This window comes from Cololabis saira, chromosome 3 (assembly GCF_033807715.1).
Source record: "Cololabis saira isolate AMF1-May2022 chromosome 3, fColSai1.1, whole genome shotgun sequence".
In the NCBI taxonomy this organism is placed as follows: domain Eukaryota; kingdom Metazoa; phylum Chordata; class Actinopteri; order Beloniformes; family Belonidae; genus Cololabis; species Cololabis saira.
The window spans coordinates 22,196,796-22,210,695 of NC_084589.1; the positions used below are offsets into that span (position 1 = coordinate 22,196,796).

The window sequence follows — 13,900 nt, forward strand, 5'->3', positions numbered from 1 at the left end:
AAGATGAAAGAAAGACAGACAGAAAATACATAAAAGAAGAAAGAAAGAAAGACGCAGAGCCTACGGCGTAGCGTCTACGTTGGTGTAACGCGGAACCATAAATCAGCCTTCAGTGCAGAGTCGGTAATGGGTTTCCTAAAGGCTGATTTATGGTTCCGCGTTACACCAACGCAGAGCTTCCGCCGTAGCCTTAACGTCGCAGCGCTGCGTGGATGGCAGCAGTGCGCGGAACCACGCCGCAGCTGACAGACAGACAGGGCGTCACGGTGTTTCTGTAAACTTTTCGATGAGCAGCAGGCGGGGAGAGAAGGGCCTGTGCGCAACTCTCCCCCCGGACTATGCCTTCCCCAGCTCGGGAGGACATGACAGGGAGCAGCGGACGGCAGGACGACAGAGACGCGGACAGGAGTCCCCGCGGCGGGACGGAGGAAGGAGGACGCGTCGTGTGCGCTCTGGAGATGGAGATAACCAACTGCAGCATGCATGACTCCAAAGTGGACTGCGTCAACTGCGATGGTCTGATGATCAGTCGGAATTGCGGGCAGTTGGCAGAAGTTTCAGTGCCGCTGACTTTTCCCGGGAAACGGGCGACTCACATGGAGGGAGACGACCTGTACAGACTCCGGGAGAGAAAGTTCCTGGTAGAGGACAGAAAGCGCATCTGCGCGCTGGCTCTGAGCACCGCGCTGCTGGGGATACTGCTCATGATCATCCACGCAGAAATATGTTACCATTTCTATGGACCGGTAGGTTTAACAAAATAACCTCAATCATGTCTTGTCTTGTTTCAGAGTTCACGATGGTTGGATTAGAATACTTTACACTGAAAATGTTATGAGGCACTCAATCACTTGGCTGCATCTATTCTAGGCACAGTCTTACTCATGTTTCTACTTTGTTCTCATTTTGTGTTATTTATCATTTAACTTTTTTTTTCTCAAACTAGAGGACGCAAACAGAACATGAACAACACGGGAGAAACTTCTATAATATAATATTATACTCTCCCGGTCAAGGCATTTTTGTGTGTTACTCATCATTAATTGATAGAATAATCAACAAAATAAGAGTCTGCTTTCAGCACCAATGAACTAAAACCTTTTAACATTTGATCTAGGTCTTTAACTTATTTTAACTTGCATTATCTGTTGTTCATGGTATATTTCTGTAAATAAATTGACCATATTTGGGGTCATGACAACCTCCATGATAGCAGACAGTATAAAACCCATGCAGTTCAGCAACAGATTGTACACCTGGGCTTTGAACCCCCTCCAACCCCTTGATTAGTACATTTATTTTCAGATATGATGTTTAGTAGCTCAGCCTCATGACATTAACATATCTCAGTGGATAACAATGCCAGGCCACACAATCAACAAATTATTAAGTCCCTCTGACTTCCATACAGCACACAACATGTGGAAGAAAAAATATGTCATGCATGCTGTAAAACACCAGACCACCTCCCGTGAAGTCAGTGATTGATTACAGTAGCACCCCCCAACCCACCCCCCCTCCAATTTCCACTGCACTTTGGGGAACAGATCTGATTTCTGAAATTAACCTGATGCGTTTGGAGAGTTCAAGCCAGAGGCAGTGTAAAATTAGTGGTTTTTGTAGAAATGTGGCTTTTTTTCTGTTTACAAATATGAGCACAGAGCAGGTGTTATCTGATCATCCCTAAATAACAGACATCAGCTTTGGTACCATGGAAAAGCTGATGCACTGGAAATGTGTTCTGTGATGATGTGAAAAAAATGTAATCTTGGAGCAGCTACTATTGATACAACCAGAACTGAACTACCTCTTCACATGATGAGTAAAAATCAGGACTAACTTGACTTCTTGTCAATAAATATTGTCTCAAAATAGAGCACGACGGCAGTAGCAGGAGGTGGAGGACAGCATGATTACATTTTGTGTTTTTAAAGCTTTAAAAAAAAAAAAAAGTATGCAGCAGCTTATTTTGGGGCTGCTCAGTCAAAATTATCATCAGTCTGCAAAATTATATTCAAGCATACCTTTACATGGTTATGCATGAAAACAGGGCTATTTATGGAGGGTTTTTCCACATTTCACCTCTTCCCCTGTAGCGAGATTGTTAACAGTACTCCAGGCTATCTTTCCACATCATTTAGTGTATAATTATGGTGTTTGCATGACCAGTCTAAAGAGTCTCCATGTCCTGACTTTGGCTGCGCTTGTGCCAGGTGCGTATGCTTCCGTGCGTGCACTGGATGTGACCTCGTGTCATCTTTTTCTTCAACTTTCCTGGAATGACTTTATAAATCACAACAACATCCCCATTTAGACTGCATGGCCAAGCGCCGCCGACGGATTTAGGGCATAGTGGATAATTTTGATGAGCTCTGTGGACTCGGCCATGTATAAATCCAGAGCAAAATAGAAAACTTGAGCATGATGTGATGAAAACCCAAGTTTTCTACTCTAGGTGTTAGAAATATCTGTCATCTTAAAAATATGATCCTACAGCAGTATTCTTTGAAGAATCGCTATGGACATGCAGGTCGTGGTGACTTTGGTAGAACAACAATGGCAAATCCTGCACCAAATGCTTTTTAACTACTTGAAACACTCACTTCATAGCGACAGAGATTACTTCAGATGCATTGAACATTACGTGGGCATAATTAACAATAGTAGAGATGATCTGATTGCAGTTTTCTTTAGCAATACCAATTTTTATTTTCTTAAAGGTCTGACCAGCCAATCCTGATTTTCTTTCCTCTAACTATAATCATCTGCATATATAAACCCAATCAACAATTAAATATAGAAAAGGCTGCCAGCTGTGTGCTCTACTGCCTTTGTTTTTAGCGCTTAACCTTTGTTAGCTTTGTATATTGCACATGCTCTGTAGGGTCATGCTGCATTAAAAGTTGGGTTAAATCTATTGTCACAAATATTTTGGTTGTTATTTGTTTTTCTTTTGCCTTGAAGGCTGTATAAAATCCTTAATAACATGCTTGCCATCGACTGCATCATCTTACTGATGGAGGAAAAACTAAATATACAACACGAGGATTCAAAGCTTCTAAGATGATCAATTTACTGCCTGCTCCTCACCCCTCCAAGTAAATACACAAATAAGCAATATAGAAATGTTCAATCCTGGTCTTGCACTGAAAAAAGGGATATATAAACCAGTTTTTGACATTTTCAACAACCAATACTGGCTGATACCAACCAATGGGTTGATGCATCTCCCCTTTTTAGAATGTTCTCTCATTAAATTTCAAACCAAGTGAAGACATACCATCACCCACTGACTCAATGATAATTTTGTTTCTGTCCGTGCCGTCCCATCGCTGTGCTGATGGTCTCACTTTTCTCCTTTTTAATATGATGAGTAATACATCATAAGTTGATTATTTTTAATGGTTTGCAAGCCAACATCTTAACACATCTCAACATGTCTATTCATGACTGTTCTGACTCGGCACATTACCAGCTTCTCTTTTTTTTTAAACCTTTATTCCATTAATTTTACATGTAACTTGTTCTGTGGGTATAAAGTCACATCAGTACAGCCCTGGCACAGCAAGATCGTTTTCACGTGTTCTCTTTGTGATCAATTATCTTTTTTGCTCATCATTGACTTTGGTAAATCCTCACTTTCAGTGTCAAACGTAAAAGCGTTCCGACGGCAGGACTCGAGCCACCGCAGTATTGTTACAATGTGTCATCAGACATATAAATAATAGATTTGGATTATTTTGTCATGTGTTGAAAATAGTTTGAAACATCTGAACACAGCAGAGTGGAGAACAGAAATGACGAAAAATGAGCTGGTGCCGATTTGTAGAAATGATTCTCAAGCAACAATCAGGCTCTGTCTGATCTGGTGTTGCTGTTGAGGGGCTGTCACCGTGGGATTCTTTCAGATGTCTAAATGTGAGCTGGAGGTCTCTGTAGCACCCAGCAGAGGTTGCTTGTATGTATACTTAGAGTTTCAGATTCTCGTTTTGCACTTTTTGGTTCATCTTACCCCAACTGCATCCTTTCCTTTGACTCTTCCCCTGCATCACTCTGTTAATAATTCCCAACCTATTTGCATGTTAATTACTAAAAGCTATGTGAGAATTCGTGAAAGCACACTGGCTAGAACTACATTCAAAAAATACAGCCAGATTTAATTAATGTTGGTTTGGAATGATAATTATAATTTATTATTATATAACATGTTAAAAATATCAAATTCTTTTGCAGTGGATTCGTGCTTTATTTTCAGTCTGTTTGTTGTGTCTTGGGTGGCCTGACCTATATCGACGGAAGTTTGCCGTCTGTCCAAGAGTATGAGAAACAATCCGTGTTACGGTTAACCCGAATTAGATTCACTAGGCTTGAAATGGCTGTTTCCAACAGGAAAATTTGACAAAAACAATTTTAGAAACTCAGCAAGAAACACTGCGTCAAAGTCTCTGTTATTGTGCTTGGTGAAATGTTGAGCTTTTGTGGGATCTTCTAATTAGTCCTGGATGAAACACAGACATGATGTGGATGCTATGGCAGAAACTCTGGAAAACAATGTACCTTGCCAACGGACGTCACACCATACCACCTACACGCTCAAGTTTCCTTGAGTTCGAACGTTTGCAATTATCTTTTTAAGCGTAAACCACTTCCTGTTCAAATCTTCCACTGACGTTGCATCACTTGCTCTGGGATGCATGGATCATAAGTGAGGGTGCTCTTTAACCTGCTGAAGTGAGGTCGCATACAATGGCACACTCCGATTAGTTATTCGCTCAGTTTGTGAACCAATCTCAGTGTGTGCATCTGTGCCTGCAGCTGTCAGTTCCCTAGAATGGAAAGTATTTAATTACAAGCAAACTCATTTCAGCAATTGAGGGGCTATTTATGTACTTTTTTGAGTTAATTATGGAATCATTCATTCCTATCCATTAGACCTAATTACTGTAAATTTCTAGCAAAGATCCCTATGGAAAGACAAGAATCATAGGTTGGCCTGCATGTAAGCTCTTATAACACAATTTAAAGCATAATCCATGATTTGTATTCCTGGTCATTTTTATTTTAATGGAAAAGGGATCTCTGACAAACCATTATAAAGAAAATATTAAGAGTATACTTCACCATGGTAACCTGGATAAAACAAATCTTAGACATATGCAATCTGATGCTCTATATGGGTGCTGTCCTTAATCTTGTAACTTTTTTAATTTTGTTTTTTAATGAACTGTAGCCCATAATATGCTCACATCCATACATTCACCACTTTATTAGGTGTATACAACAGGTGTGGCCAATAAAGTGGCTGGTGAGTGTATGTCACAACATGTACGGAGGAATTAAGCTTATTTGAAAAGAAAAGACGAAATGATTAGCGATGAGTCTATTCCAAAACTCTTAATAGTTATAAATGAGAATTATCTGGAGCAATGCTGAAGTGTCCTTGAGTGCTTTTGCCCAAGGGGAGATGCAGGACACAAATGACCCCCAGTGCAGAGACCAAGTCACTGAGTATCAGTAGTGCTCCCTCCGGGAGGGTGGTGTCAGGAAGGGCATCTGATCAAAAAACCTTTGCAAGACATGCAGAACACACTGATTTACTGTGTCGACCACTCAAAAGGGAAACACCAAAAAAGTTGCTTGTGTGGGTTTTACTCAAAAAGTTTTTGGACTCGTGGTTCAAAACCTTTTTGTCAGCTTGATTGGGGATTCGCAATTTTTTCTGCAGGTTTGAGTGGAAATGGTTGTTTGTGTTTTTGTGTTCCTTTGACAAACCAGAGACCTGTCCAGGTTGTGCCCCGCCTCTCATCTGACGGCTCTGAACTAGACAAAGTGGGTATAAAACACTGGGTGGATGTACTGGTGGTATTACTGTTGTGTTACACAGGAGAAGGCCCTTGTCACCCACTCAGTTTATAGCTGGCAGCATCATTGTTGTAGAAAAGGTCACTCCGGACTGTGAGTTTTGCCAAGTCTGTTGCACTTGTTTTAACAATACTAAAGGTGCTCTACTGTTTGATGGAGCAGGTAATATATATAGTTAATAAATATTCACTGCAGTGATCTGCCCTCGGGACATGCACACTTTATTGCAAGTTTCTCTGGAGTTTGCAAACAATCTGATCGCCTTGTAGCTCAAGAGATGCTGTAAGGTGGTGTACGCTCTCTTTCACTTTCTTACATTCATTAAAGTATCTTTGAAAGCAAAATATGATGGCCATTTCTCTTTGATTTGTATAAGTTGCAAAAGTTTTCACCAATTTTAGAACCACAGTGGGTTGAAAACACAGTTTAAGTGACAAGCTTTCAAGAAAACACATTAGACATGTTATATCTTTACTGTTGATAGAGAACCTACCTTATATCTTCATATCCCTTGTTTCTATTTTTCTCTTTTCAGGGCTCAAAAGTCTCCCTGATCATCAATTGTTCCATAAGCCTGTCCACTGGGTGTCTTCTGGTCTTTATTATAGCTTTCCATTATAAGGACATCAGGGTAAGTTTGCTTTCCTCCCCTTTATCGAATATGGTATAAATATTTGAGACTAGCAGCTTTAATTCCAAACCATCATGGTCAGATCAATGATTGGATAGAAATATGTGACATTATGCAACTGATTTAGAAGTAACTCTCAATTGTTAAGGATACCCTCAACACTAATTATTAATATCTTATAACTGTCTTGTGTAGAACAAAAAGATTTTAAAAAAGCAGCTTGATGAAAACCTGAGAACACACACAGGCAAACACAAAAATGCAACTGTAATGTTTTTCCAGTACACATTGGCTCACTGTTGTAGTGTGTGGAGTCAATATACATGAAGGGATTTGGCTGGAGTTAAACCGAGTAAACATTCTTTGATTTGCCCTCAAACACTCGCAGCATGTTAACATTCTGTGTGTCTGCAAAGTAATAATAAGGACTGAACTACTTTCCAGGACTGTTTTTTAGCATACTGGGTTTTCAGTCCCGCTCATACTGTTTAAGTCACGCATCTGATACGAGACGGGCTCTCTCCATGTGTGCGTATACGAGATAAGGCACAGGTTGTGGGTGGAGAAGCTAACAGAGTCGCTGCTTGTTGAAGCCTTGTGTCAGAAAATGTTAATGCTCTTCTCCTTACCAAACTATCCACAGGTTTTTATGATATGTGTCTCATCCTTTTGTTGTAATCCCACTACTAATCAGTCAAAGAAAAGGCAACGGTCATGTATCTCTACTTTGGCTCTGGCTTTGGTGGAGATCCAACGTCCAGGCGTACCTGGAGAACATAAGGAACACACGCAGACCGATAAAATACAAAAAGAAACACGACTCAAATTCATTAAGGATAACAAGTGGATGATGAAAGAAATCAAAGCGAAGTAAAGCAACAACAAAAGAAATAAAACAGGAAGTGAAATTAAATAAATGACAGAATACAAATTAAGCAAACATAAGATGACAAAGTCAGGGAGGACAGAGGACACGTTCAAAAAAGTAACTAAAAAGACATACAAATACTATTATCAAACAAAATGCAAACATGAACTGACACTAAGACAAAAAGGTGAAATCATGACAAGTCTGGCATATACATAATATCTGGATTGTTCATATCAGACCTCACCAAAGTTTCAAAAACTGAGGTCAGAAACCTAAATTGTGCTCTTATCATCATTGTTACTAGGATTTTTATTCTTATTATTCTGAGTCCAGTTGGACACAGGTGCTGCCATGCTAGCGCTCGAGGATTTCTTTTGTTCCCTACCCGCCCAACAAAACAGCCCCTTTATACAGCAAGACTAATTGAGCAAAATTGATCTTTTGCATGTATTTATTCATTTGCATTTATCCCAACATCTTATCATCTTCAGATACTAAAGCGGCTCCATGTATTACACTCAGTACATAAACACCAGGTGCTGCCACAGGTAGAACCTGAGGTTTTAAAAGCAGATGAGAGGAAACATCTCAAATTTACAGGTTAAATGCCATACAAAAGGCTTGTTTAAGAAGCAAGATTAACTGAACGGCAGCATTAGTTCATTAGATTCCTACCCCAAGAGCACTGCTATATTTCTTTCTCATCTCTCTTTCTGTATTTATTGTCCCTCTTTCTTTTAGCTTTTCATCATTGATCACAACCAGGTGGACTGGCATATTGCCATGACCAGCCACAGGGTTCTTGTGATCATTCTGGAGCTGCTGGTCTGTGTCATCCATCCTGTGGGGTCGTACTGGGAAGTGGGCCTGAACCTAACCACACATGTCAACACCTCCTCCACCGCTCCACTCTGTGTCTCCATTAACCGCGGCAAAGCCCTGTTGGACATGGAGCTGCTGTCGTCAATGCTGATGTTCCTCCGTCTCTACTTGGTGCACAGAGCCATACTGCTGCACAGCAAAGTGCTACTGAGCGCCTCCTACAGAAGCATCGGCTCTCTCAACAATATCAACTTCACATTTCGCTTTGTTCTCAAGGTTCTGATGAACAAACATCCGGCACGTACACTGCTCGTCTTCATCCTGCTCTTCTGGCTCACTGTGTCCTGGATGCTTACTCTGTGTGAAAGGTAGGAGGACACTTTCATGAGTATGATCGAGACACATACTCAATTTTGATTATTTTCAAATTACAAGGAACAAAATCACTGTTGGAAAACGATCTGTAAAGCCTTACGATCCAAGGGGCAGCACCAATGGTTGCTTATTAAACTGCCTTTCCACGCAGTTGGTTAGCACTCAGAGCAGGACGTTGTACTCAGGGACTGAAACGAGACCGTGGGAGAGTATGCTGTGTAGATTACTAACTTAAACTTTTACTATAGAAAAGCAGCAAATACATTTACCCTGCAAATGAATGACTTGAGTGCCATCTTCTGTTTAATTTTCTAGGAAAAAGTCAAAATCTTTAACTGTCTATGCCAATGCCGATTCAGACGGTGGTTTATCCTCAGATGCATCTACACTGTTTAAATCCAGGTTACGTCGCTGCTCTGTCGTCATTGTGTTAAACCCGCCCAGAGACATAGACTGATGTGATTGGCTAGCCAAGACTTTTGGGCATATTTGATGACATCCAATGGTTGTACCTAGACATACCTGCAAAGCAAATTTAAATTTGTCAGCAGTAATTTCAGATTTCTTGGCTAGCCTACAACTGAAGCATGATATAAATATGCAGAATTGTGATTTTTTTTCAGTTGTTTCTTGAGATATTGATAAATGAAAGTTGTAGCTGCATGAAGCTTACTTTATTTTCATGTTTACAAACAAACAAATTAAAAAAATGCATTTAGTTATGGTCCTCTCCAAGTTTTACAAAGTTTTTGTACATTTGGATATTGGTAACACCTAATAGCTTATAGCTGAAAAACAAACTTCGGGCCACTCCAACAGTTAGATTGGTGCATTACTTTGTCAGCCCAGTCTCGAAGTTCTGAGATTTATTGCTCTAAATGCTGTAAGAATCTGTTAAATGGCCTCAGATTGGGTTTTTTTATTTTCACTTTTAGCTTTTTTAAACACGCTGAAATCTTTTTTAATGACAGAATTGGACGGTAGTGGATGTATTGGGTCTGGCATCGTCCAAGAAGTTAGAGGGAAAAAATAAAAGTTGTTCTATCTGTGCAACAAATAAGTTCTACACAGCGGCTCTTGAGACATTGACATTTAGCAACTGTAAAGCTTCCTCCCGTTGGAATTATGCAAATCAAAAATCCATAAAAGGAGGTGTGGTTTTTTTAACAGCAGATATTTGTTTGTAGATCATTTACACCAAGTTTGGGGAGAATTGGATCAACAAATTGTTTGACTTTCAATCTTTTGAAAACTGTCAGGAAATTTTCACAGGTGTAAATCAGCATACCGAGTTAGACTTGGGAGCCTTTAAGGAATAAGAAGGAAAAATATTTTATTTTCCCAAGCACATACGTATTTCAAGATTTAAGACCAAAACGTTAAATGGCTTATTTTAGCTTAATCTATGAGTCATTTCACTTGAACAAGTTATTTCAGTGACGGTTCAAGATTCCTCGAAAAAAATAAAATAAATAAATAAAAAAAATAAAATAAAAATAATAAAATAATTAAAAAAAAAAAAAAAAAAAAAAAATTATAATAATAATAATAATCAATACGATAATGAGGCCGTATTCTTTAAGATCAAAAAGCCACCCTGGCACTTGAAACCGACTGGCCTTATTGTCAAATCTCATGCCAATATTGCCAACATTTTACAATTAAAAGCTCAAGATGAAGCTATCACAAATATGTAGCTGAAATATGCTTGAACAACACTTGGAATTAAAACTACTAGGTATGCAAACTGTGGTATGCTGTCAATAATTTAACACAAACTGAGAATGTGATACACTCCATTGGAGGCTCACAGAGCACACAATGAAAATGAAAATAATTGTGAAGACCTCAAGATTATCCAGTAAAATTCTGATCCTGGTGTGAAATCAGATTTAGCAAGGAGAGTTTTTTTCACATGCCACTCAGCTTTATAGCAAAACAAGATTCCCCTTTGGTTCAATAATGTGGCTGACATAATCATAGCAAGCACATTTGTACCTCCCGTCCTTCTTCAGAGCGTGTGGAACAGCTCAAAATCTGCCAACCATTAGTTGACAATAATTGTGGGTCTGTTGCATCGTGTCAGAAGCACTAGTCCTGCCAGAAGTGGGTAAAAGCTAAATTTTTCATGTCTCTAAGAAAGCACCAAGCGAGAAACTCCTTTCGGTAGGTGGGATTGTGTCAAAGCGCCAGGCTTCCATGGGTACTAAACAGGAAGAAATTTGATCTGCTTTTTTATTGTTATGACAAACACCCTCTGCCAAGCTTTGAAGCAATAATCCCGTGTGAGCGCTCAGTAACAACGAAGACTTGCTTTCCGCAGTCATCACTGGGGCCGTTAGTCTAGCGATCACATTTTCTGTGTCCCCTATGGAAGCCAACTGTACCTAGAGTCACTCATCGTCGATTGCATAAATATGTAAGTGCCTCAAGTAATATAAACAAACCATGTTTCCAATAAGACTGAAAAATTAATCTGTATTTTATTTCTCTTTCAGTCAAAGACTTCACTATCTTTCATTGATATAGAAATATCACAATATGTGAATCAAACACACACAGCAGCACTGTTTGCTGCTATCTTCTTATAACTTCATTTCACTATAACAGTCACTAAACAACATAAATCCATAGTTGATTAACATGCCTCCTTTCATACGGATGCTTAATTTGACCTCCTCATTCAAAGTGAACCCTCCAGTGACTGGTTTCCTAGCCCACATCTAATGTTTTGTTACTCTAATAGACTTCCCCTCAGTGTGAGCCAGCTAACTGCCAGTGTGATGCTGTACAGTCTGTTTCAGCTGTTTGAACACTGTGAGGTCATCTGATCACTTGAAACTTAATGGGAGGTTTTGCCCCTTTCTGTCTTGTGTGTTTAGATTTATCAAAAGTAATAAAAGAGCTCCTGATTGATAGGTGATAAGATTGCCAAAACATTTAACACTGAGCCGTTACATCAGTCGTTGGCCACATGACTTCCTCAACACATGTGGGAGATACTCATACAGAAAACCATTAACTGACATGGCGAGTTTTTAAGGCGTCTACGGAGTCCATATTGGACTTAATGTTTTACATGTTGACACTGGTGTGGACTTTTTTACATCTAGCACTGATAGTACTGTTTGATTGGTCAAACACACCTGTATTAACACAAAAGACGGATGGATTTCTACGGAGCCCCTTTGGTGACATTTGAAAAAAATAACTTGTGGCCACGCATTATTTTGAAAAAAATAAAATAATGCTTGGCCACGCATTAATAACTCGTGGCCACGAGTTAATATCTCGTGGTCACACATTAAAGCAGCACAACGGAACTTTCAGCTTTTGTTGAGTTTGGCGGCATCTTTTGGACAAAAGCGGTAATGCTTTACCAGAAAGAACACTACGTTTCCCATGAGCAACAGCGAATAATGCCGGAAAACTCCTGTCCCGCCGCGTGCATTTGTTTTGAGAGAAGACGGGTCGCTTTTCTGTTTCACCAAGTGAACAGACGGAACGCAAAAAAAAAGATGTTAAACTGCTGGAAAGGAACTGGAATTTACCGGGATACCTTAAACAAGGAAGCCAGGGAACCGTATATGGAGAAAATAATGATTATTAACGGTCTGGATCCATATGAAATCCCTACTAAAGAATGGAGCTCCTCGTCGGAGCGCCACTCTTTATAAGGGATTTACTGCCGCAGTTCTGCAGAACCACCGTCTTACTACCTTGTTTAGGAGTGTTTGGCAGCTGCTTTGGTAAATGTTCGACTCGCCATGTGTTTCAATAAATTAGTATAATAGTACAACATACAGTTCATGTTTTGTATTACTCTTACTTTTCTTTTCTTTTTTTTGACTGCTATATTATGTTGAAGAGGCTCCGAGGCATGAGCAATATTTTTGTTTTCCTCGTGAGATTATTTTTTTCCTCTGCAGCTACAAATCAAATAGTTAATATTTTTTCCTCAACAAAATTAATCGCACCGCAGAGAGCTGGCCAGCAACTGCGTTTAGCTGGAGTAGTGGGGAATAAAACCCGTTTGAATGATCCGACCCCGGTCTGTGAGTGTTTGTTTGTGGTTTAATAAACCCGTGTTTTGATCCGACGCCCGTCTGTGTGCGTGTTTGTTTGTTTACTGAGGAACTTATGTTTGGTCGGACTCGTTACAGCCGCGATCCAACCGAGCCGACGACTCTTTTACTTTGTTATCAGATAATTGGCCGGCCTCCGTGGTTCTGCCTCCGAGCAGGAAACCGGTGAAAAGTTAAACCATGAGCAATCTTTTCCCCACGTCTGTTGTGTGGAGCTGCTGCAGCCACAACGCAGCAACGGGTTACCAGCTTCTGCGGAGCTGCGCTCCAAGCCCCGCCCATTTTCATCTCGACTACGAATCGGGAAGGAGGGGGAAGTGACATATGCCGTAAAGCAGTCAAAGCCGTAAAAATGTGTAGTTTTTTAGTGTGGCAGGGTTCCTACCATGCTCCTCAAAGTTACATAGTGCCAGTGAAGGTGATACAGACCCCTCAGACCATGACAGAGGTGTCATTAAACCTGTTGGAAGTTGATGTACCATCACAATGACTCTGGAAATATATTAAGGTGGAAAAGTTACATAGTGGCCAAATATAACTCGTGGCCAAAAGATAATCAATGCGTGGCCACGAGAAATTAACTCGTGGCCACGCATTATTTTATTTTTTTCAAATGTCACCAGAGGGGCTCCGTAGATTTCTTAAGAGTTGGGGGCAATTTGACAGACAAATACATCAGATTAGGTAAAAGACTAGCACAACATTGTACACACCACTATAGTTCCCCACAATGTCACGTAGCTGCATTTTTAAAAACGTTCCTCAATTGCTATAAAACTCAAATAGAAACATCCATCCATCCACCATCTTCATCATCTGCTTATCTGGGTCGGGGGTTGCAGCCTAAACAGAGAGTCCCAGAGCTTTCTTTCCCCTGGCCACCTCCTCCAGCTTTTCCAGGGGGACACGGAGCTGAGGCATTCCCAGGCCAGCCCAGAGATACTATATCATCTCTTTGGTGCATCCTGGGTCTACACCAGGGCCTGCTCCTAGTTGGACATGCCTGAAACACCTCCCCGGGGGCCGTCAAGGCCCCATCCCAACCAGATGCCTGTACAACCTCAGCTGGCTCCTCTCGATGTGGAGGAGCAGCAACTCCACTCTATGATCGAATTTCCTACCTTATCTCTAAGGGAGAGGCCCAGCTACCCTGCAGAGGAAACTCATTTCAGACGCTTTTGTTGACGAACGTATTCTTTTGGTCACTACCAACAGTTTGTGACTGTAGGGGAGGGCAGAACTAAGGATCAACCG

At 40.5% G+C, this 13,900-nt stretch overlaps 1 protein-coding gene across 1 annotated transcript in view; it reads left to right on the forward strand.

Moving 5' to 3' along the window:
* The window catches only part of kcnn4 (potassium intermediate/small conductance calcium-activated channel, subfamily N, member 4), a 25,560-nt gene continuing 11,660 nt past the window's right edge, over nucleotides 1-13,900 (forward strand). Inside the window, exons 1-3 of the mRNA XM_061716566.1 lie at nucleotides 1-746; nucleotides 6,398-6,493; nucleotides 8,106-8,554. Coding sequence (XP_061572550.1) covers nucleotides 339-746; nucleotides 6,398-6,493; nucleotides 8,106-8,554 — 953 coding nt within the window. The 5' untranslated portion in view covers nucleotides 1-338. The remainder of the gene's footprint in view (nucleotides 747-6,397; nucleotides 6,494-8,105; nucleotides 8,555-13,900) is intronic.